The sequence below is a fragment of the Cervus elaphus genome, chromosome 16 (assembly GCF_910594005.1).
Source record: "Cervus elaphus chromosome 16, mCerEla1.1, whole genome shotgun sequence".
NCBI lineage: Eukaryota > Metazoa > Chordata > Mammalia > Artiodactyla > Cervidae > Cervus > Cervus elaphus.
In genome coordinates this window covers 1,334,923-1,359,937 of record NC_057830.1, presented here as the reverse complement: position 1 = coordinate 1,359,937, position 25,015 = coordinate 1,334,923, and the positions used below count along the sequence as shown (strand labels likewise).

Sequence of the window (25,015 nt, the reverse complement as noted above, 5' to 3'; positions counted from 1 at the left end):
CCAGGAACCACCCCCCACCATTGCTTTTACATCCTCCTTCTGCGCAGCGGCGTCCTGGGCTCCCTGGTAATCAGGATCAAGCTCCTCAGACAGTGACATGCCCACCTTGTCCCGTCCTCCCAGTAACCAGAGATGCAAAAGAGGAAGCCCAGAGCACAGCGTCTTGTCCCCGGTCTGTAGACAAAACCCAGACACGTCCAGACAGTCAGCCCCTTAGCTTCCTATGGTGCAGGTCCCCGAATTTTTACTGAATCGGCCTCCAGGCCTCTGGTGAGACTATTTCTTGCCTAGAATTTAGAGGCAACCAGCCCCTCCCCTTGAGGCTTTCAGCATGCAGTCTTTGCCTCATGTCCTGTGTGGGAAGATGAGCCTGTTTTCTGCAAGGCTGTGGAATCAACTTAACCTGAGACTGGACCGTGGCAACATATTACTGCTCCCAGTCCACGAAGGGAAAAACTACCTGGGCCCTTCTCCTGTGGGGATAAAACCTTATTCCGCGGGTGTTGATCTGCTTGAGTGAAGCGCATTTGGAGCGACACCCCGTGACTGAAAGTGTTCCCGTTTGTCATCGCCAGCCTCTGGGGCTGCTCCTGCACCGGCCGAGCCAGAGGACGGAGGGCGGGAGGAGCCTCCCCAGGCTGTGGCTTTCAGGACTAGAGGTGTGATTGCTCCAGGAAGGCTGCGACGCTTTTGATGTCCTATGTTAAGCCTATTTGTTAGGGATGGAACGTGGAGGTTCCCAAATCACTGAATGTCTTCTTCACATCTTCCCTTAGAAATCTGGAGGGAAAGGTAGGGTGTAAGGTCCCCTGAGCTAATGTGTCATAAGTCCCCACTTACCCAGTGGACCACATGATATTCTATATTCCCAGGAATTTGGCCAGCCGGGGTCCAGCAACACCCAGGAAGTCTGGGTGTTTCCCTCTCCCTGTATGACATACCCTGACAAACGGCTGCCGAGCCATCTAAGAAAGATCGCTTATATTTTCATGATGTTACTGCAAGCTCTTTCTCCAAAAATACCCTTCATTCGAGATGCCCGCTCGTTTCTAGGACCGGATGAGGACATGGAATCTTCATGGAGGGCCTCATATCAGACATCTCGTAAAAGACATCAAAGTCCTCAGTTCTGCAAATCAAGTAGAACCTTCTTTTTCAGCTCAGCAGATCATCACTTGTGGCCATGGCTGATGGCTTAATTGCTTTGCCCTCAGGTGCCATGACAGGCAAATTCCTAACTTGCCAGATTCTCTCTCCCGGGTGAAATAAGGAACCTTAATTTCTGCTATTTCTCCTGTTTTGTTGTGTCTGCCACATCCTAGCTATCAATACGTGTATTACTCTGTGTACATAGTCACAAGTAAATATGCTGGCTGCCAAAGTTGAAAAGACAGAGCTACTAGGACATTGCAACATCAGACTTCCAGGCTAGCTCAGTAAGAACAGTCCCTAAGTCTGCAATAGGACAGGGCTGTTCCCACCACAAGCAGAAGACACTCCATTCTGCCTCCAGGGAATTAGTGGTGATACAACCACCATTGTCACCAGGGAATGATCTTGAGGGCCGTGCTTCTTCGTAACCACCTTGCAATTCGCCACCTGGGGTGGTCATGTCATAATGGTGAATCATGTTACCCCGTAGCTCATGTGACCACATCTTAGCTATAAGGAAAGTCAGAAACATAAATACCTAATAATTCTAGCATCTATAGTGAGAGACAGTCCCTACGTTTGGAACTAAGGAAACTCAAGTCTTGGGGTGGTCCTGGGCACAAGAGGAAGGTTCAGATGCTGGAGACTCAAAAAGAAAGAAAAAGTTCACTGCACTGTGAGCAACAGAATGACTGACAGTCAGGGCCCCTTCTCCTGTCAGTCTCTAGTATCTTCTCTGCATCTGTGTTTTTTTCTAGATTCTTTTTTCCAAATGACTTTCAGTACTGAAGCTATTCTAGATATGCATGACACTTCATACTGTGCCCAGCACAATGAAGAAAACTTCAACTCCTAATACAAGAAGGTCTAAAATGTGTCTACAAATACATATTTTTAAGTTTAGTGATGAGACCCATAAGCGAACTGGAAAAGGAATTGAGGCACTTTCAATAAGCCCTTGATTTGTACCAGTGCTGTTACATGTACTCATAAGCTAAGATGCATACGTCCCTTCCTTTCATACCACTGGAATGGTTGCAGAGACATTAAACTGACGATGCAAGGACAGGAGTGTGTGATGGAAAGACTCCAGACGCAAGTTCGTTCAGAGACAAGAGAACAGGCATCCAGAGGGTGGTCTGGAAAGACTTGTCGGAAGACTTGGGTGTCTGGATTTATTGGACTACCAAAGATGAATTGAATATTTCTTGTTGTGGTAAAAATGTAGATCATGTTCTTAAAATTATGAACCTAGGGATGAGCTAAATATATTTTATAGATTATCCTAGTTTGCTGGCTTTAATCATCCAAACCTTACATTCTCAATGGTCTTTTAGAGCTCAGAATTACATTTGATACAATTTATATCTATACATTTCGCCAAGAAATGACCAGTTCTATAAAATCAGACTAGATCTATAAAATCATAGATTCTCCAAAAACCTGAATATGAATGCTTTATTTCTTCAGACTCCCTCAATATCGATTAACATGCAATGGGATAGTCAGTCCAAGACAGACGCAAAAGCATTTCCGTGAGCCCCTCTGAGTTCAAGGCCAGTCTTTTCGAATCCAGCGCAGACATGAGATCACACAACCAACTTCCTTCTGCCCATAATGTACTTGACATGCCAGCTCCTCCTTGTGAAATGACCCCTAGAATTTATTCATTCTTCTGTTTTCAATTAATCACCTAAACCTTATTCCTTTTAATCATTTACTCATGAAGACTTCTACAGATGTTTTGACTAGTTGAAGTCAATTATTTGCAGTGAAAATGGGTTTCCCATTTTTATCATTGTCGAATACATGAATAAAATAGCCCTTATCACACATATGTCTAACTCTGCAAGTTTAGCTTTGGATGGAGTAGGTTACATAAGTGCCAAATTTTGCATGGTGTACACAGGGATGCAGAGATTCTGGATTCTGGATTTTAACCATTGTCTACCCACTGTAGTGACTTTATTTGCTGCTGTTTCCATGTCTAACAATCCTCTGTGCATCGCGGCACTCTGTCACTGCTGCAGATACCATTCTGAAGCAAAGAAAAGAAGGTATTTTAGGACACAGCAGGAGCGTCCTGAACCAGCACTCCGACGGGTCATCTTCCTGGTCCACACGGAGAGCTGGCCTTTCACCTTGACCTTCGTGTGAGGCACAGGGTGTGAGGGAAAGGAAGGGTCCCTGTAGAGACCAGAGACCCAAGTCTGCCCAGAAGTCCAGAACTGAAGGGAAGAGACAGTCCTCCTTGTGCTACGAGAGACCCATCTGTTGTTGGAGCGATCGCAACAAGACTCTGACGGTTGAAAATCAACCTAGGGTATATTCTGCGTGTTTTGTAGTTCAAGACACGAGAGTACCTGGGGATTTTTGTGTTAAACTGAAGGACATATTCATTAGAAGGGGCTGCATACTCAATTTCTATTCTCTTACTAATTAATTAATTATGGAGATAAGCTATGAATTTCCTAATAAAAGCTTTAATCTATAAAATCTATACAATGAACTTCTAAGGGCAGCATAAAGTATATTAGACATAGTTTAAGAGTTTGATAGATATTTGGAATCAAAAGATGTTTAGTTTTATGGTTTAATTGCAAACTACAGAGAGACTTTTCCTCGAAACAGTCTTTGAAGTGCTCCCAATCTCATGCGTGTCCTGAAGGGTTTTACTTACTGTACCATTCTGCAGAGGCCCAGACTCCATTTTTTAATAAATCATAATCTATTAGGTGCATCTGCAAGGTAACTGCAAGATGCCGACTGCAACGCTGCCCTGCTGCACGTTCCGAGGCTTCACGACTCATTCATTTTTCCCTCCTCCCAGCCATCTGAGCGCCACAGCCTCAGCCTCAGAGGGCAGCTGGAAAGAGGACGAATGCGCGGCTGGAGCCAGGTCCAGTGCAGGGCGGGTCCGTGTGCTGGCCGCGTGGTGAGGGCAGGCGTGTGCCTGCTGCCGGGCCCAGCGTGCCCCCCTTAAGGTGGGAACCCAGGTGCCGCGCTCCTGTCCTTTCAGTGAGATGCACCTGCAGGTTAGGCATCACAGCTTGTGAAGCAAGGTTGTGTCTGTGTGTGTACGTGTGTGCGCGTGTGCGTGTGGCGTGTGGCGTGTGTGTGTACACATGTTTCTGCATGTGGGCAGGAGCCCAGTATTTAATAGACAGTGTATCTTTATAGACACGCACATGTGTAAGAAGTACATTCACATATGTAAATTTGTGGTTTAAAATACTGTGGCTTAGCGTTGTTAAAGATTTCTTTTCTACTTACTGTAAGATGAGGTATTTGAGGATAAAAACTGAACTTACTGCTAACACAGCTAAGATAAGGCAGAGAAATTCACAGGGAATAACTACATATGTGTGTATGTATTTGTGCACATATATACACTTTTCATTCGTTCTTTATTTTTAAATGTGTATTTGGAAGTATTTTTAAATAGTCACATATATTCAAACCCTTAAATAGAGTACTGGAACTCACTATTTAACCTAAACATTGATTTCTTTTTTTCTGTAAATTTTATTCTGCTTCTTATTCTGAGGAAGCCTTTGTCCTTTGAAAAATGGAAACCATTCCCATTGTGTGGTTACAGGTCTGCGGTGGGTGTGGAGTTCTCCTGGACTCCGTCGTGACCACACAACCTGCAGCCCCGTCCTTTATCAGCACGGCTGGGCGTCTGGGGGGCTCGGGATCAGGGTCTTAGACACAGGAGAATACATGCTTCCATTTTTTCCACCGACTATAAATGATGCCTATTCTTTGCTCCATGGAACATCCGATGTGGTGCCCAATCAGCTGAAAAAGCTGCTCAGACGTCATTAGTTCTCTGGGTGTGAGAGGGAGGAGGGGGAGGGAGGAGGGAGAGGGAGGGAGGAGGGAGAGGGAGGGAGGAGGGAGACTGCAGCTGCTCGCCGAGTGGAGCCTCCATTAGGGCAGCTCTATTGATTTCCGAATCACAGCCGCAGCAGCAGAGCGGGGTGGGGGCACAGCGCACGTCCCCGAGACAGGAGCCGCTGGAGGCAAAGAGGCGCGTGTGTATATGAACATAAGCATATATGTGCATGCATATCATCGCACAAGGCAATCATGCATCTGTTACCAAAAGAAACCAAAATCTAACAGGGGACATTCGGACAGCAAACTGAAAGATTGTTAATCAGGTGGACTGAAATGGACGGGACGAGTGGAACAGAACGGATTCAGAAAAGCCCTTCCTTCTAATTTTCAAGGCATTTTTGCTGAGATGGTAATGATCTAATTTCCAGAATGCCTTTAAAAAAAAAAACCTGAAAAATTTGACAGAGATATTGAAAAGTATGGTTTATCTGAGGGCAATCTTAAAGCTATACCCGAGAAAAATTTTTAGAAGTCAGAGATCTACTAAATTTTTTTAGGTGATTGCATCCGTTCATCACCTTTCATTTTTCTATTTTTGGTGCTTTCTGTTGCATAATATCTAGGATACAGTAACAGGCTGGTTGCAAATGCTTGAAACAGAAATAGGTTTCTTTGGAGGCTGCATTTCAGAGCGTCCAACTGTGAGCCTGGGAGGCAGCATTAGAGATCTCTCAAGGTCTGTTGCCCAGGATTTGGTTAGAAATGATCGTATCTAGGTGTGAAAAAATGTTGTCTTGGTCTCTTAGGCAGCTTGAGTTTCTAACTGGCTGTTTTACCCCGAGACTTATCAGCGTCCCCTCCACCCAGAAGAAAGACAGAGGGAAGTGCAGCTTCACGGTCCTGTTTTCGGCAGGCAGGCAGTCTGTGTGCGAGCAGCAGAGATATAAAGAATCGAACAATTCATTGCCACCTCCCCCGACCACACACACACACACACACACGCACACTCACGAGCACACACGCACACACACACTCAGATGTGTGGCGGGGAGAGGGCGATACCTTTTTTTTAAAAAAACCGAAAGGCAGTAAGCCATTATTAGCAAGAGCTATATTGAGCATGCTTGCCAGACAGGCAGCAGAGCTGAGCTCCAGTTCCGCCCAGACATGTGCCTTGCCATTTTCATTTTAATCAGCCTGCTCAGGACGGCTGCTGATTCATTTTGCAGGATGTCCCCCTGGGAGCCAAGGTGGAAGCCTGAGGCAGGCTGCTACAGCCTCCGTGCAGCCACGCATCCGACAGGGTGGGGGCGGGGCGGGCTGCAACCCGCACAACCCGTTTCAACATGGCCATGGAGAGGTCCTTCATGAGAGCAGGTCCACTGCAGGCCACAGCACAGAAGGGAAAGAAAAGAAAAAATATGTCACATCGCCATTTGACTATCCGAGTACACCCCAACACACGCACACACACACACACACACACACACACACACACACACACGCCCCACACGCTCACAGGCTCCTGCACAGAAAAGCTTGAAATTCTAGCTCCTTTGTGGTCACTGTGAAATGCAGCACACGCATATCTATTGCTTTACCTGGTAACTGGCTGGGGAGGTGTACCTGATTTAGCTGGAGACTTTGATTTGTGGGACTGACAACCTTATTATGCAGTGAGCTTATTATTGATATTATTCTGCTCTCGGTTGCCATGGCCACCTCGTGAGAGGCGTTCAATTTTCCCTCTTCCATCATCATTATCTATGAGGCCATCTGTTGTGGAAAATGAATTCAGGCTCATTTGCATGACTGATAAGCAATTTTTTTTTATCTATTTAACAGAAGGTCATATGCCGGGGATTTGGAGCTCGTGAAAAAAATGTGGAAAAAAAAAGCATATCGAGAGGATGAGTGGGAGTGTGCACCGGGGTGTGTGTGGAAGGGAAGCGGGTCCCTCAGGCCCGCGAGCCTGGCGTACTGCATTTGTCATTCCTGCCCGGGCGACATTTTTTCTCCCTAAAGCCACTGCACACTAGACAGGAAGCGCGCTTTCCTCGCCGTCTCCTTGAAGCCCCCCTGGTTTTTGCACTCCTTGTTGGTGGGTGCTTTTTAATTTTTTTTTTTTTTTGATTCCCTGGACAATGGGTTATGATATCAATACTCACTGAAGACAAAAAGCAGCCTTTTCTGCGTCTCGGTGGTAGGCATATTCCTCATCCTCCTTTCAAACTTGGGGTGGACTAGGGCTTGCTCGCTTTCTGTCTTTCAAGCCAGCTCAGTCGCCAGCCCTGAGCTTGTCTCACTTGTGAGCGGCTGTGGTCATGTCGTGAGGTACGTGGTCTTCGTTAGGTTAATTCTGGGGACTTAGTGGACAGGATCTGTTTTTACCGGAGTTCAAGGGCTGGGGCTGTAATGCCTATTGTTTGCTCCTTTTTAAAGTTATTTTTATAGCATGGCTGGTAGCTGACATGTTCCCCGGCTAGGAGTTTGTAATCCACAGAAGTCTCTTTTTAAAGCAAAATGGGTATTATGTTGCATGCTCTAACTGTGATGTTGTTTATAAAAAAAGACCTTGCTGCATGAACTGTACTTGGATGATATGCAGATATTGAAACAAAAACTTCCCAGAGACTTTACTGGATTACTTTATGTTGCAAATAAAGCAAGTCATTTTTTTTTTTTTAAACAAAGGCTGTTAAAGCATTAGATATTCTGGATGTCATGTTATATTGTCCTAGTGGTAAGAAAGTTGACTTAGATGATTCAAATTGAGAAACTCAAATAAAAAATTTGAACTATAAGTGAAATGTTTCAAGTTCATGGTAATGAAATAGTGTTTCATTTCTAACAGAAATATGCCTTTAACACCACTTAAATTACTAAACTAAAAGTTCAAGCTGTAAATTTTATCTTCAAACTAGATAAGAATAAAGCCATAAATATAGACACATAAAAATATTCATATAATGGCTAGTTATTAAAAATATAGAGCTCTGATTTTGAATTTAGTATTTATTTAACCATGATAATTTCTTGTACCTGTAAAATGATAAAGATCTATAGAATTTTAAGTTACTTATTTAGTTAGAGTAAAACTGTTTGTGATAATAGGATATTTTAGGTGTAAGTGTTTGTATTTTTTACTGAACAAAACTAACTTCATAGACAAAAGCACCCTAGTACCACCCTTACAGGCATAAAGGAGGCTTTCTTTCTAATTGTTCAACTTTATGAAAGTCATGTGGCTTTTTAAATGATAAATAAAGGCATGTTTTCCCTAGATAAAACATAAACAGATAGAAATGGGATTATTTTACAAATTAGAAAAAGGGTTTTTGCACAACATTCCTTTTTGAAAAAACAGCACCACTCATATATTAATACCTGTAAGTTTTCACCTCTTAAGAACTTTGAATCCAAAGTGTGGATTGTACATAATACATGTTAGTGATACCTTCTAGAAAAAAAAAAGGAAGTTTGTTTTTTCTAACTGACCGAAAGAGAAGTGTATGATTCTATCACCTCAAGAGCAATAGGTCAATTGGTCAAAATTCTCCATAAAGTTGTATATAGCAGTGCATTTTCTTTATCAAATACAATAGACCAGAACTGATATGTTTGTATAATAGCTCTTTACTTGGTGGCACTTTTAAAACTCTCCCCACAGTATTACAGACTTCTCAGAAGCAATAGTAGCTGTTATATAATCCTCCCTTTAATCAGCCATTTTTTTTATATTTTAGCTTGAGTATTAGAGAAATTCTTTTTAACAATCAATTTTACATTTAGAGAATTCAAAACAGTAAAAGCCTCATAGTTTATGAAGATTATTTAAAGTGACATCATGTTTCTCGGAGGGCTGTGTTTTAAGCATCAGTAATATGATACCTGGATTTATGTTATAACATGAAGGATTATGCTGTTGCCTCTTGATCAGTACATACAGTCTTCAGATTTGTGAAGCAAAATTGTCAACTTCTGAGAAACCTATGAGGTAGCAAAGTTGATTTTTTTCTCTGACCCCCTACCCCCCCCCCCCCACACAAAAAAAGTTAATTACCAATCTTGGTTGGATTCTTCCTTGCCTCCCTGACATTTGACTGCTGCTAATTCACTGATTAATCTCATTAATGTGATTATAGTAGGATTTGGGGTTGGCTGCCATTGTTCTGCAGACAGTGCTATTCAGCCAGAGCACTTGCCACCTCATTCAGTTTTGCTGTGATTTTTAAAGGCTGTTGAGTGAGCTATTGTGAGCAAAGCTCTGGCCCTTTCCCTTTCAGCACCGGGAGCTGTCCGCTGCTGATAGCAATTACGTTCAGCTGGGACTGACTTCCTCCCAGTTTACTGGCAGTGGAGAACGGGCTCGGTTTCATCACCTTAATGACTCTGTTCATGGAGGTGGAAGGGGGAGACGGCTGTATGGCCACAACAGGATGTTCTGAGGAGTGGGGCAGAAAAGACTGGCAATCTCCAGACCTTTATTTTGCACATAAAATTTTTACCCTACTTTTCAAATTACCAGACAGGATTTCATCAAAATTACTTGCATATATGCAGCTGTGAGTTGGAAAACTGTGAACAATGTGGATATGTTATTCAAATGGAAAACTATTACATAACTATTGATAAAATTTCATTTTTTAAAAGATGAGCCAGAATTACCAAGATGAGCCAGTAAGGCAGAAAGTACACATAAAACACATATTTCAACTTCTCTTGAGTTAAACTTGCATTCTCCAGCAAAACTTAGGCCAATTTTATAAATTTGTGTTAGATACTGAAATCAAGGTTGAAGGCCCAATAACTTGTGACCATGTATGTGTGGTGTACAAAAATTCCTACAGTAGTGTGACTATACAATTTTCTTGGGATTTTATGAGCATGATTTTAGGAAAATATGAATATTTTTCAGAGACTGGACTTCTTCAATATATTACTTTCATTGTTCCTGTCATATTTTCAACCTAATTTACTTTTCACCTAACATTTGTTTTTTGCACTCTCAGAAATGTTTACATTTCATAATTCATTACTGAATACACCCAATTATTTCACTGTCTGATGCTTTGCAACTCTTTTATACACCAGATTTCTATAGATAAAGGAATGAAATGAGCTCTTTTGTGGCCTCAAAGATTTTTAAAGTTTTTCTATTTGTTAAAACTATATTTAAAACTCAAAACTTAGAGTTAATAATCTGATTATTTGGTGATTTGCTTTTAGAAATATTTTACATGTCTGATAGATAATCCAACCATTTCTCTGAGGAAAATTCATTTTATTGTCTAAAAAATGCTTTCAAAGTCACATATATAAATTATATTTCCAACTCTACCTGTGGGGCAATCTAATTTCAGTGAAAGATATTGTTTGTAGAAATATATCATCTAAAATACTTTTACTCATTAAACAATTTGGTGGCTATATTTTTAACTTTGGACAACTTAAAATTGTATTTCCTCCTAGAAATTTTATATTAAGAAACCCGTTCAGTGGGGTAAGAGTGACTAGAAAGACACTTTCCGGTAATGACTCCTCTCCTTGATGTTGGAATGTGGTGTGGCTGAATGGCCCCTGAAGCCCAGGACTATGGTTTCCAGTCAATAACCAGCCTGTCAAATGCACCTAGTGCTTTAACCATGAGGTCTGCCTTGATGCAAGGTCTCACCAGAACTGCGCCTAAGAAGCAAATGAGTGGCAGATTCAGAAGGAGATTTTCAGTTTTCCTAAATTCTAACAACCAAATTGTTTGCATCATAATTTGACTGCAATAGTATTATGCATGTTCTTATTTCCAAGATTTAAAACAAATTTTTTCTCATAAATGCCTTTTTAAAAATTTTCTTTGAAAAAACATGTAGCATGCCTTAGAAAAGGGTAATAGAGGATAAACTTGAACAAAAACTTGAAAATAATTAACATATTTTTCACCAAATAAGTTTCATCATAGTGTGATCTTTCCCATAACCCTTACCTGACATTGATTTACACTTAGTTCAGAGAGAAAAGATAGCACAAACTTAAAGAAAAAAATATTTAAAAAATTTTATTTTGAAGCGGTAAAGGGTAAATCACATGTATATACTATGTGTGACAGATATATATGTGTGTGTGTGTATATATATATATATATTTTTTTTTTAAATTGGCATACCCCACAAATGAAAAACACTGCCTATAATGGTCATAACTTGTACAAGGAATAATGGCAAATACTTTTATAGTAATTTACTGTATGATTTTTCAACGTCAGGTTAGTTTAAGGTGGCAGACACACATTCTTCTCACCCTGGGCTGTACGCGAGGCCGAGTGGCTTCAGCGGGAAGGGGCTTTGTGTCCTCCGCGTCTCTGCCTCTCTCTGTCTCTCCATCCCCCTCTCCCCGCCCCCTCCTGTCTGCTGTCTGTGACTCTGTCCCTAGCTGTCTCTCTGGCTTCCCCCTCTTCTCGCTGTCTCTCTCACACCTGCATTGTTCAGGCACACACGATGATTTTTCTATGCCAGTTTTCACAATGAAACTGTGTTAAGCTTTGACATCATAATGAGTCCTTGGGGCATCTGCATAAGTAGTGAGAGATGGCAGAGAAAATGTAAGCCAGGTGCTATCAAAAACTACAGAGAACGTGTAAATGCTTATTTACTATGTGAGGAGACATGGATTAGCATTGGTGTGTTGGGCTGCTGGGTTAGGAAATTTATCCTAAAATATATCTCTTTAAAAAAAAACCCTGCTCCCCACGTGGTGATTATTGGAAAAGTTGGGAGGGGGAGGAAGTGTTTGAGCCGAAGCGTGAGGGGCATTGTGCTGAGGAGCCGGGATGGCACCAGGCAGTTTCTCGCAACGTGCCTGCCTCTCAGACCGCAGTGGCTTCCAGCAGGGCTGGACGGGCAGGCGGCAGTAACCCCGGTGCTAACCAGGATGTCTGGTCCCGAGAGGGCAGGCAGGAGGCTCAGGACGGGAGGAATCCCCTCTGAAAGCCAGAGGGAGGTGTTCTCGGCGACTTGGGACCTCTGAGCCTCCTCCCACGGAAACCACAGTCAGCGCCTGTTCCGGGAGCTCCCGCAGTGGTTTATCACCGCGGTGCCTGTGCCCTCCCCTCTGCCGGGGCAGGGGCGCTGACGGGGCGGCTGTGCTGGAGGGAAGGGCCCGATGGAGTGGCCTCGTGTAGGGAAGTGGGGTCAACATGGGCCCCGGGCTCTCCGAGGCAGACTCAGCCCTGCAAGAGCGGAGAAGTAGGCTGCGGAGCCGGGCTGTGCCAAAGGGCCCCAACTCTCCGACCCAAAGGTACCTCTTTCTTCTTCCTTAAAGGTTACCTAGGATGCGTCTGTTTGGGGCCACTTGCAGCTCTTCAGAATTATTTCACCTGGCTTCTTAGGTACTCTGACAGATAGTTGCTTCCTTGCGTACCTGGCCATCTGCAGCTCTTATTTGATGACAAATGATAACAGTTCTTAAAATCGCCTGGTTTGGTGTCCAGATGAGCCCACCATGGACCCTTTCTCCAGCGGAGCTTCTTCTCCAGCATAATGTGGTCGTGGGCGCCAGGCACGCGTGCAGGCTGCCTGGAGTTGTTGTCAAACAGGAGTCTGTGTATTCGAGGCCAGTGTCCAGGGAGGGTGGGAGGGGCTAAGTAGCCGCTATGATTTCATATGGCCTTTCAGAGTGGGGAGTGTCTAAGAGAGATGGCTTGTGGAGAGGGCAGTGGTGTGGTTACCCCTGGAGTAGAAGAGTTGTTGCTAGACCCAAGAAGCCATTTATAAAATCAGCACTTTTTTTTTTAAACTGGAAAGATGCTAATGAAGTCATGTATCCATGCTCCCCTTTGTGTTGTGAAATCTTATTTGCTCTTGCCTTCTCAGATAAAACTTTTCCTGGCATTTGTTTTCTTCCAGCCATGCTAAAAGCTTGACAATATTTTAACTTTCTTAGAAGAATAGTTCTGTGTCTTTTGTTTGTAAAGAACATGAGAGAAGCAGCTCACCCTGAAATAGAACATAGTGCGGTTGGCAACCCGAAAGAGATTTTAAGAGTCCATTGGCGTTAACTCTGGGGTCACTGCCCTCTCATTTGAAGAAGTGAGGCGGGGGGAGGTGAGCAGGCTTGGCACGTCTTTCTGTGCTGTTTTGGTGCTCAGGAGCAGGGCCGTGGAAGATGCTGTTGCTTCAGTTGACTTTCTAAGGTTTCTTTGGACATAGTGTGTCCTGACCATAACATCAGTGTGTGTGTGTGTGCTGCGTGTGTGTGGCCTCTACCATCAGTGTGTGTGTGCCTGCGTGGGGGGGAAATGGGGGTCTTTACCATCAGTGTGTGTGTGTGTGGGGGGGCTTTACCATCAGCCATCAGTGTGTGTGTGCGCTGTGTGTGGGGGGGGGGGGGTATATTTAGACACACGCCCCCCCCCCCCCCCCCCCCCCAGAGGGCTGTTCTTAGCCTGACTCGGGTATTCCGCTCTCGCCTATTACATGAAATACGGCACTGCACATGCCGCACACTGCGCCCCGGAGACCGAGGGGCCTGTGGGCGCCGAGCGGGGAGCGCACAGCGCGCACCCCAAGCCCCTCTGGCTGTGCTGCGGGCTCAGTCAACAGCCAGGCTAGAACCCCGGCTTGAGCCACGGCCCCAGCGTGAAGCGCACCTGGCCGGTGACGGCGTCCCCCGGACCGGGGCCGGGGGCGGGCGGTGCCCGCGCCGAGCTTAGCGGAGGCGGCCAGAGAGGAGGCGGCGGCCCAGCGCCCCCGGGCCCTGCGGATGGCGCTCGGCGGCCCCCGCCCCGGCCCCGTCGCCCCGCGCTGTCAACTCACTGGTTTCCATCTCCGACTTCAGGCTGCGAGCTTCCAGTCCGAGAGCACCGCCACTTGTGTCCATGTGGCAGTGGCAGAATGATTAGCGTGCCGGGGAGCCGCGGCCCCGCGTGCGCGCGCCGCTAGAGCAGGGGCGCGCGGCGCCGGTCGGGGGGCGCGCAGAAGCGGGGGAGCCGCTAGTGCCGCAGCAGCTGAGAGCTTCTGGGTGAGTCCCCGAGACGGAGGCGGGGTGGCCGCGCCCGCAGCCGGCGGCGAGGCCGGGGAGCCCGGGAATGCCCTGGGATGCGGGCGCGGGGCGCGCGCCTGGACCGCCGGGTTGGCCCTGGCTGTCCGGGTCCCTCCTGGCCGTTCCCTCCAGGTAAACGCGTCCAGCTCTCCTGGTGGTGTCCGGAGCCTCGGCCCTGCTCCCCAAAGTGCAGCAAAGTTCAACTCCCGAGCTGGCCAACAAAAGGGTCGGGGCTGCTGCTGCTGGGGGCAGCTGCTTCGTCCATCTTCCTGTGCATACGTCTGGAGCGAACATGAACTGTTTAGAGATTATTGTTTTCCGAAATTTACAGCAGCCATTATTCAATGTGTTTAATTAATATTTTCTGAAGCAGTGTATCCAGACCAGTAGAATTAGCAAATGTTGTTTCAATGAAAGCCCAGACATAATTAGTTTTGACTGGTATATATTTTTCCTAGCTGGAAGAAGATTTTAGCTAATTTAACCAGCAACTTACTGGAGATTTTCAAATCGAACTGAAGTTTCTGTTGATCTGTAGAATCTGCAGATAGGAGAGAGAAAAATTAGCACAAGTTGATACTTTCAGTGCTTTCAGAAAAATGGAGACTGTTTTTACAACCAGTCTTCTGAGTTGAGAAATAAGTAGCCTGCAGGAATTCCGATTTTCTATTGTCATCACTGACACACACTTCTTATATAATTCTGTGATTCTAGTGCTGCAATATGGGTGTTTTACTATTTAGTTAAATATACTTTCATCTCAGGGAATTCACTGGTAAATAGTTCTATCCTGTTTTCACAATTCCCACTCTCCTTAAAAGGTAAGGTTTTCATTTTAACTGACCTAATTATTTCATCTGCTTTTAAGGTAGAACTTAAGTAGAAATTATCATCATTTAACTGTCTTTTTGTAGTTTCTTGAATATTACAAATCACTTAGGAATTTTATTTTGAGGCTTATCTTTTTTTACAGAGTTGCTTTACTTCAGCTGTTTGCTTTAGACAATGACAGTGAATATTTGAAAAAAAAAATGCAACTTTTTGGAGGATCATTTCTTCTGTTTAAAACAGAACAAAACAGAACTATGCCTTTCTAGAGAAGGTAAAAAGAAAAGAAAAGAAAACTACATTCAGTGAACCTAAACCTCAAACATAAGATATTGAAAAACATGTTAACCCTTTATATGCCACTTCTAACAGTTGGCTTCTGTCATTTTCCCACTCACACCTGAAGTTTCTGCTTATTCACACTGAGCTTGTTTTTGTAGAACAGGTGAATTTTCCATTTTTATGTCAATGAATATGTATGTATACATATAACATTTTTCTATTTAATTTTGAATTTGCTGGTGTTTTGAATAGAGGCTTTTTAAAAAAACTTAACCCAAACAATATTAGATACCAAATTATTTCAAAATAAATTCATGAACTCTTACCTAGACAAAAATGATATTTCTTTTATTTTTTCCATTGCTATATTTTATTTTAGAGTTGAGCCAAACCTTCTGAGATTAAAATAATTCCTTTTAGATTTATGATGGGTTGTAACTTTCTTGGGGCAAAATATCAGCTTTTAATGTTTAACCTCAACGTGTCTGTTTTCATCCTGACGGGAACACTGGAGTGTTACCTACCACGCTGGTCTCTTTGTGCCTGGCTGCCTTTCAGGGGAGAGTCTAGCTCCTCTTTTTTAAGGGCCCAAATTATGTCATATTAGTTTCCACTTGACAGAGTTACTTTATGCCACTCTGTCACACTGGTTCTTGGGCACGCTGTCTCTATGGGCTTGGAAAGGGCTAGCCTGCAAAGACAATGAGAGGTCCCAGAGCTGGAAATGTGGTGATGTGTGCCTAATCGAAAAATGTGGTTTCCAAGAGCATTTTTCTCTCTGTTCAGTTTAGCTCTAAGGTTGCAGATCAACTTTGGAAAGAAAAGCAGCCTTTTATAGCAAATTTCTTAAGTTCAGTGAGCCAAAATATTAATCTGAAATCAGGCACCTTTGATTCCAAGAGGAAGAGTGGTCTCTGTGTCAGGGAGGGGGGTGGGCATTCTTCGGTGGGTTCCCGGTGATGGGGAATAAAGAGGGGCACCAATATCTTCTCTTTCGAAAGGTTATTGACCTATTTGTTTACAATTCTGTGCTATGATGTCCCAGGGGTTCAGCAATTAATCTCTTCAAAGGTTCTGTTAAGTGCCTGGATATACGTGTTTTTAAAATGCCGGTGTGGAAGCGTGTGCAGGCTGACCATATTTGAGCCATTGGATTAATGTGTGTGCCATGTAGACCTCTTTTGGGTGTATTTGGGTGCTCATTAATACAGTTGGAAGGAACTTTATGACAATGTTGCATACTGACTGCTTTTTTACTGAAGTCTGGCTGCTTAGATGGTGCCATAAAATGGCTTTAAAGAAAATTATCCCAAGATTGTTGCACATTTGTTTGAGATGCTTTCAGGTGTGGGATGTTGGACTTGGGTTGCTAAATCAAACAACTCATGGATTAATCATTTACGGGGTGAGCGGCTCTTTTTAGCACACTGACAAAGGTTTAAAAATTTTCATTTTATATCAGCGTTTAGTTGGTTAACAACGCTCTGTTAGTTTCAGATGTGCAGCAGAGTGATTCGTTATACATATACGTGTGTCTCTTCTTTTTCAAATTATTTCCCCATTCAAGTTATTAGAGAATCTTGAGCAGAGTTCCCTGTGCTATACAGTAGGGCTTTGTTGGTTTTCTATTTTAGAAATAGCTGTGTGTACGCAGATTTTTATTGGGGGATTTCTAGCCCAGACACTGTTTTGAGTAGCATCTTCATGCCTGGACTCAGTGTATTTTAATGGCAGTCAACAGAATGGTTTCTTACAAGTCAGAATTACCCCCTCGATCACAGGGCCTCCCATATCACTGGGCCCTGAAAGAGATGGACGCTCCTTAGAGACTGGCTTTAAATCTGGCCCCCTCCCCTCCCTGGTACCCGGGCCCACTCGTGCCATCTGAACAGAAGCTGAGAACACAGAGCGTGGTCGCCATGAAACAATGCTAGCCAGACTGGTTGTGGAAATAATCGAGTCTGCGGGGCACCCTATAGAGAGCCATCAAATCACGTCTGCTCTGGAGCTGTCTGCTAGATGGTGAGCATTCAGAAATCAGTGCTGCATCTGCCAGTGGACCCTCCGGTTCACTGCAACTCCCACCTGCCTAATGCATCCGGGCAAGAGCTTTTCAGAAGCCAGTTTCCTTCAGGATAAATTTAATATGTCTTGAGGGCCAGGCGCAAGCAAATTGATTCTATCTCTGCACCAGGAAAACTCATAAACATCTGTAAGAACACAGATTTTCCACAACCTCAGGATTAAGGGATGCTATTTTGTGAGAGATCCCAAGCCTACTCCCTTTGTACCTCATGCCAGCATGGCATTTTTTAATTAGGAAGTTGATTAAAGAGGGCACGGTAGACCACGGATGTATGGTCCTCTGGCATGCTTCCAGCTGTTTGTTGTCTGGGTCGTGCTCATCACCAGTTGCAGGCAAGAGGGGGGACTGGTGATGAGGCTGAGGGTGGGAGGACGGAGCTGTCCTGGGGCGAGTGCTCGTGGCAGCTGGCTCTGGCTTCCTCCTTGCAAGCCTTCTCTGCAGACACCCTTGCTGGCCCGTGAAAGCGGTGATCCCCGCACTTGGAGCACACGAGTCCTGCCTGCCTCGCACACTGATTCCTCAGTGGCCACTGTGATAGGTCACAATTTATTTGCATTTTCTGGATTCAAAAATCTGACCTCATGTCGTGGAATTTGGCAAAAATGGTCACAGTTCCCGGAATAGCGCTGTGCTGTTTATCTTTAAGAGCGACTGGTTTTATTTTTTCTTTTCTCTTTCTTTCTTTTTTGAAGGGGAAGCATCTTTCCTCACTGGCTCTTTTTAGGGCAGTGAGCATCTTGTCGGAAGAATGAAAGTGGCCCTTGACTTAGTGTCCTGTGGCCAGTGTGACGTGGACAAGCGCCACGTGATGAGTGAAGCCCTGCCCCTCCCGTGAGCTCTTTGCAGAGCTTTTTCTCTGCCCAGAGCCCAGAGAGGCGGGGAGAGTTGACCAAGGATGACCAAGAGATGACCAGGGAGAGATGACCAAGTGAGCTTGGGCCGTGGGCTGGCACCCAGGCTGCTGTGTCCAGGACAGACACTGGCTCAGGCTTCAGGGTCGGGGGAGCGTGTCTCCCTCGGTGGGAACTCCAGCTACTAGGATAGAGGTTCTCTTTTTGTTCTCCTCCTCTCAAGCCCAACTTGCACACTTATGAATTATGTTTAGATTCCATGTTTTTAAAGTTTCTTAACAGTCTAGTTAGTCAGTAACAAGGATAGGCAGTCCAGGGGCTCCTTCACAGTCTTCCCCGGAAGAAATAAATATCAAAGTCAGTGGTGAAAATTAGACAGAGAGCTCCTTAAACTCAGCTCCTCCCTTCACTTTTAGCACATTAATGCGCAATTCATACATCCTGCATGCATTGAGCACCTACTGTGTACAGACCCAAAAGAGGTAGCACTAAGACGAATTCCTAACCCACAGTGAGTCAGGATTACATATATACATAAAATTATACATATATTTATGTACACATAAAATAAGTATATGTTAATATATAATGTATATCTATAGTATATACTTATAAATAAAAACTGCAAATAATTTTATATAAATTTATTTATATATTTGAATATTTATATAAATATAAACATAGCTATTATTTATGTTATATTATACATGTAAAATGTTATATTACATATAACATGCATAATGTTTTATATTTATATTATATATAAATATATACTTAGTAATCACAATTCTTCTATGTCTACTTTTTCTTGAATACGTTTTGAATTAGATTAAGCCATTTTTCTTAATAAGAAGAGGAAGATAATCATTGATGTCCATTTCTGAGATGATTAATACTTCAGGGACCCAGGTGATCATTCTGAAAATCAGCTCTCAACTGCATGGGACTGTATGACCATATTTCTGTATGTAATTGAATATGCGATTTGAGTTTACCCCCTTCTGGTGGACTCTGAACTCTTGAGTGTGGGAGGGCTCTGGGCGGTGGGCGCCTCGCCCTTCGTGGCTGGTGTTAATGTTTGTTTCGCTGTATGTGTGTGCATCCATCACCCAGCCGTGTCTGACTCTTTGCGACCTCGTGACTGTGGCCGGCCAGGCTCCTCGTCCACTGCCCCCGTGTGATTCATAGTTGTGGTTGAGTGAGTCTTTGCTTGCATGAGGATGCACAGAACAGGAAACAGATTTTTGTTCTGAGGAAGGAGTGTTGGTAAATGTCAGGTGTCTGTCTTGCAGTTTCTGGACATTTTAGAGCTGTTGGTCCCAGAGACCAGGGGCAGAACCCTTGAGGCAGGCCTGGTGAGTGCAGAGCTCGGCGGGGCAGCCTCCCACGGCAGCGCCTTCTGACTCTGGTCTGTGACGTCAGCAGTTGGCCCTGACGCGGGCAGCTGGGCAGGGCGGCCACGTGGGCACCCACAGGCTCGCCGCTCGGCTGGAGAGACCTGGAGAGAGGAGAGGAGAGAATTCAGGTCGGAACCTGCCCGTGCCTCCAGACCCTCGGATGCCTCGCCACGTTCCCAGGGAGGCAGGTCTGGCCAACATGTCTGTCTGTTCAGAATTTTAAAACTCGTGTAAAAGGAAAGTTAGATTAGAATTAGAGTTGTGTACCCTCTCAGGTCTGGAAATTTAAGTAGCTCAGACCTCAGAAAGCTGCATGTCTGTACTTCCGAAGGGAACTCTGAGATTGTACAGAAGTGAAAGTGCTGGAGGCTGCCAGGTGCTTGTGGAAGCATTAGTAGGTTCGCTCAGATAAATTTCAGGCCCGTTTGTGACGTGCTCTGGTGAGCACGGCACACTTGGTGCTGAATTAACACTTGGAATCTCCCACGAACTTTGTGTTACGGATCTTCCAGTGTCTTTTGCAGTTCTTTCCATAGTCCTGAGAACAAGCATGGAGGCAGTTTCACCGCCCAAATGTTCTTCCATTAATTTGCCTTTACTGGGATTTTGTTAGCTCAAAAACAACCCTTTTCCCTAAGAGACCCACACCCACAGTGCAAGCCAAGAAGTGTTGTGTGTGCTCCCCAGGGCCGAGTTAACACACCTGTTTACAACTGGGCTGAGCCACCTGTTCATCTAGTTAATGATCAAAACAGTGTCTGATCAGTGGGGTCAGCTGGATGGGAAGGATGATGAGGTTTGTGAGATTAGATGTGACTTCTCATTTTTAATACGTAGCCTTTCATGTATGTTAAATTTTGAAGGAGTTAGAAAATACACTCAGCCTGTGATAAATATTCATGGCTATCAACATCCAGGGGTCGGAGGCAGAATGTGTCCAAGGTGTTGTTTGACCAGTGATATTCTATCCTTGGTGCTTTTGTGGCTTCCAGATTCATATGCAGATGGAGTCATTTGTTTTAGCTTCAGAGGTATTACTAAATGTGAGGGGTGCTGACTGGGCCATCAGCATTAGAAAAATAGGCCTCTGTGTATATAGTACAGAAAACACAAGCTTCCGCAGCACATGTCCACAGTTCTCTCCCTGCACAAAGCAGTTCCTCGCCCGCTGCCCCCCAGTCCTCACCCCTTTCTCCCGAATGGGAACGTGCCCACTGGCTGGACAGCAGCATCCGACTTGCTCCCGCCCCTGGGTGTCCAGGCAACCAAGGGAGGACCACTGACAGACCCCTGACTGATGCTCAGGGCTCTCCCAGGGTCAGAAGCACTGCTCTAGCTGGGCGATGTCAGTTAGACTGCACTTGTCTTATTAGGTTCTGACTAATTCTCCAACGTGTTATAGATGACCAGTGACACTCAGAAGTCTCTTTCCCATTAACTCCTCAGAGGGAATTTTCACCCAATATTACCCATTTTGGTCATCCTTAGTCATCTTTTCCTTTTTTAAAACAATGTTCCTTCTTACTTTCCCAGTGAGATTTTCCACCCCTAGCTGATTTGACTGTGACGGTGCTCACACAAAGGCCCCCTCATCCTGGTCCTGCTCTCCCTATAATTCAGGGGTGACTCTGAGCAAGTCCTTCCCACTCTCTGTGTCTTGTGTGTTTGCTGAGTCGCTAAGTCATGTCCGACTCTTTGTGACCCCACGAACTATATAGCAAGCCAGGCTCCTCTGTCCGTGGGATTTCCCAGGCAAGAATACTGCAGTGGGCTGCCATTTCCTCCTCCAGGGGATCTCCCTGGCCCAGGAATCGAAGTCACATCTCCTGCATTGGCAGGTGGATTTTTTTTACAGCTGAGCCACCAGAGAAGCCCCCGATGTCTTGGGATCCTTTCTTAAAATGGAAGGCTGAACTCCATCGAGCCTCAGCCCCTTTTTGGTTCCAGTACTGTACGTCTCTATATTTGCCACTCCTGGGCAGGACCTCCTCTGCAAAGCTGTCACTGTGCAGTGTGGGGCTTCAGGCTGCGGACTGTGACCCGGCCCGAGGGCAGCGCCTCCTGCTGCTTACCTGGGGTCATATATAGGGAAGAGCAGGAAGCAAGCCCAAGGCCAACAGCTGGGTAGTTCAGCGGAGGTGCCACTAGATTGATAATCTCACCCAGCATGGCTCAGGCCGGCAGCACTGACGGACCCACCCCATCAGAGGCTTCTCGGTCACCTGGGGACGTCGCTGGCCTGTGTGCCCAACTCAGACATGTGGCTGACAGCCAGCTTCCTCTGCAGGTCTTTCCCTCTTTTCTGTGACCGAGATTTCATTTTGCTTCGGCGAGGACCCCAGGGTGGTGACGGCACATGGCGAGTCGTCCTGGTGGAGCTCACGCCTCCGCGGGGTGTGCGGGCTCCATCACTCCTGCTCAGCTGCTCTGCACGCGACCCCGGGGTGGCGGGTCTTCTCTGCCTGCCACAGTGCAGGCAAATAAAGCGACTGTGCCAGCATCGCGGGCTCCTTGCTGGAGGAAATGGCCCCACTGGCTCTGTCCCGCCTTCTTTTAAGAAACACTGTTTAGACAGTAGTAATAGCCCGGGTACACACAGGTTAATAACAGCACATTTTTGGCAGCTAGCATCCATTATCCGATGCATGTCCTACTTCTAGTAGCCTGAAGCACCCAGAGTGACAAACAAGATCCTGTGGGCCCAGATAAACACCAGGTTTTCACCATGGTTGCCAATGGCATGCCCAGCAGTTTAAAAGAGTGGGCTGAGTATTGTCCTCAAAATACCCCAGTGAGGTCAAGCAGAGCCGTAAGTCCATCGTGGGGGAGGAAACACGACAGGGACTCACCCCACAGGTGAGGCCAGACAGCTCTCCCTGCGCCTGCTGAACCGTGGGCTTCCCCCGGAGTCACAGAAGGCTTTCCAGGTCGCTGTTACAAGGAGGCTCCTTTGGGAAATTTTAAATGAAGATGTGTTTCATTTAATACAAAACCCGCTCCATCCAGAGTGCAGAACGCCATATGCAGAACTGCTCTCTGAGCGCTGGGATATGCGTCTCACTCCAGAGGCAGAGGAGAGGGGGACTGAGCCAAAGCCGGGGTGGTGGGGGGAGCATTCACAGGCAATAAAGTGCTCAGGACGTCCACTTTGGCTGCTTCCAGCTCTAATTCACAGCGGATGTTGTAAACAGGGCCAACTAGTAAGACCAGCCTTTTAGAAGATAAGACGTTCAGTACTGCAACTTCCCTGGCAATCCAGGGGTTGAGACCTTGCCTTCTAATGCAGGAGTTGAGGGTTCGATCCCTGGTCGGGGAACGAAGATCCAAAACATAAAACAGGAGCAATATTGTAACAAATTCAACACTTTAAAAAATGGTCCATAACAAAAACATCTTTTTAAAAAGTTCCATATTATATGAAAAACTGATATAAATAGACTATCCGGAAGGCATCGTAATGACAATAATCTTAGCTCATACTAACACGCACAGCACGGAATGCCTTACTTAAGGATTTTATGTGAAGTCCACAAGAATTATAGGATTACAGGTACTGTTATTATCTCTATGATTGGGAAAGGCAAAATAATATGCTTATTAAAGGGTTCAGGTTATTATATATTAAGCATATATACCATATTGTTTAAGAAAATAACCCCCCTAAATGAAAGCTTTTTATTAAACATGAATGTAATTGAAGATTCTCCATATCTATAATTCAGAACTTGTTTAGGCCAACAATCCTGATTTTAAGTAGATTCAGCACTTATTTACAGAATATGATCTAAATATATGACTATCTAGAGGTTTATCATTTCTACTGAATGATTAACTAAAGTCTTATGACATTCAAAAATAATTCCATGAGGTGTCTTATAAAATACTTAAAAGACATCTAACAAAATAATGGGAATAGTTATTTCTTCTTTGCTCTGGAAATCTCTATGTTTGGGTGAGGATTTTTCTTTTTTTCACAGAGAGAGGTATGTTACAGATAAATGATAATGAGTCCTTTAACAGAGGACTTTAACAGGTTGTGCCCCAAACATGTTCATAAAAATTATGAAGCCATGCAATTCACCCTTCATTATGGCTTTCAAATTAGTAATACCTGCTCCTCTATGTTGAGATCAAATTTGAGCATGACTCACGGGACACAGAATGTCTCTTAGAGTGAAAAAACACACAGCGTTCTCCCTCCCGTTCCTGCGGCAGAGGACGGTGAGCCCACCCCTGACTCTCTCCTGTGAGCCCATCCTCCTCGTCCCAGAGGTTCTCTGAGCCCCAGCAGGATGTCACACAGGGTCTCTTCCTACATAGGCTCTCAGAAGAAAGATGTTCAGCCTTCCTCTTACACTCTTGCAAAATTTTTCAAAAAATAGTTATTTCAAACTACCTTATGAACCAATATCACGCTTCTCTGAAGCCTTCGGAATGCCCGATTTGTCATCTGCTCTCAGTCCCTGCTGAAATGAGGCAGACAGCTGCCCAGAGAGCTGCAGGCCCTCCAGAGGGCCCACCCGGAAGTCCCCGCCCCACACCAAGAGGCAGTGAGTGCCAGGAGCTCCTTTCCGGGGCGCGTGGACCTCTGATCACTTTCTGCTTCCAAAGTTTCATTTCTAGACCAACTGAGATTTTCATAACATGTGCTAGATGTTATTAGTTTGTTTTTTTTTTTATTATAAACATGCCGTTACTGAGCCAGGGACATTGAAATGATAGAACTGAACAACAAGCCACTACTTGCTTCCCCAGTCTTCACTGATGCCTTAAAGGCTGTGGGTATAGAACCTGTGTCTTATCACTTACATGTGTATGTTCTGCAAAGGAAAGTGTGAGTAATTTCTCAGGCGCTGAGTTCATGCGATTCCATGCTTTTGATTTTGCTCCGCTCCGCACCCCGGTCACCCACAGTGTGTATTTCCTCTGCTTCATTCGTTCTTTTCCATCAAGGCGCCTCAACCAGCAGCTCACCAGCCGTGTGGTGAAGACATGCTCTCCTCTCTGCTGCCCTTCCCCACCCTGATCCTCTTCCCCTCACCCCCTTTCTGACCAGAGCCTCTCATGACCCCATTTCTCAGGGTCCTGCCCCTCCTAATGGGCACAGGGTGCAGGTGAGACCCCCACGGGCAGGGGCGTTCCTTGCACACCAAGGTGCAGTGAACATGCTCCCATCTGTTCCTGTTTAGCTGGATACAGACTTTGCCTCCATCTCTACAGGACCTAAAAATAGGAAGAACGGATAATGGGATGAAACTACCGGAAAAGCTCCCTGTGCTAAGTCGCCTCAGTCGTGTCTAGCTCTTTGTGACCCCGTGGACTGTAACCCACCAGGCTCCTCTGTTCATGGGATTCTCCATGCAGGAATACTGGAGGGGGCTGCCATGCCCTCCTCCGGGGAAAAGCTACCTTAGAAAGCCCAGAAGTGCTGTATTCTTGTGCAGGGAGAGTAAATTGTGGTCTGTCCTTCGTTGGTCAAAGAGAGGACACAGCCGGGTCAGAAACCCAAGGAAGAAGCAGTGGAAATGCAAGCAGTGTGGGCA

At 45.2% G+C, this 25,015-nt stretch overlaps 1 protein-coding gene across 25 annotated transcripts in view; it reads left to right on the top strand.

Annotated features, from left to right (window-relative positions):
- Window positions 1-6,950: 6,950 nt before the first annotated feature.
- The window catches only part of MYT1L (myelin transcription factor 1 like), a 394,736-nt gene continuing 376,671 nt past the window's right edge, over window positions 6,951-25,015 (top strand). For 16 of the 25 annotated variants that reach the window (XM_043927243.1, XM_043927257.1, XM_043927258.1 and 13 more), the window contains exon 1: window positions 6,951-7,198. In XM_043927243.1, coding sequence (XP_043783178.1) covers window positions 7,147-7,198 — 52 coding nt within the window. In that variant the 5' untranslated portion in view covers window positions 6,951-7,146. Of the gene's footprint in view, window positions 7,199-7,261; window positions 7,330-11,715; window positions 12,286-13,543; window positions 14,008-25,015 lie in introns of those variants that run through there. The other 9 variants (XM_043927244.1, XM_043927251.1, XM_043927252.1 and 6 more) reach the window with 6 other exon arrangements.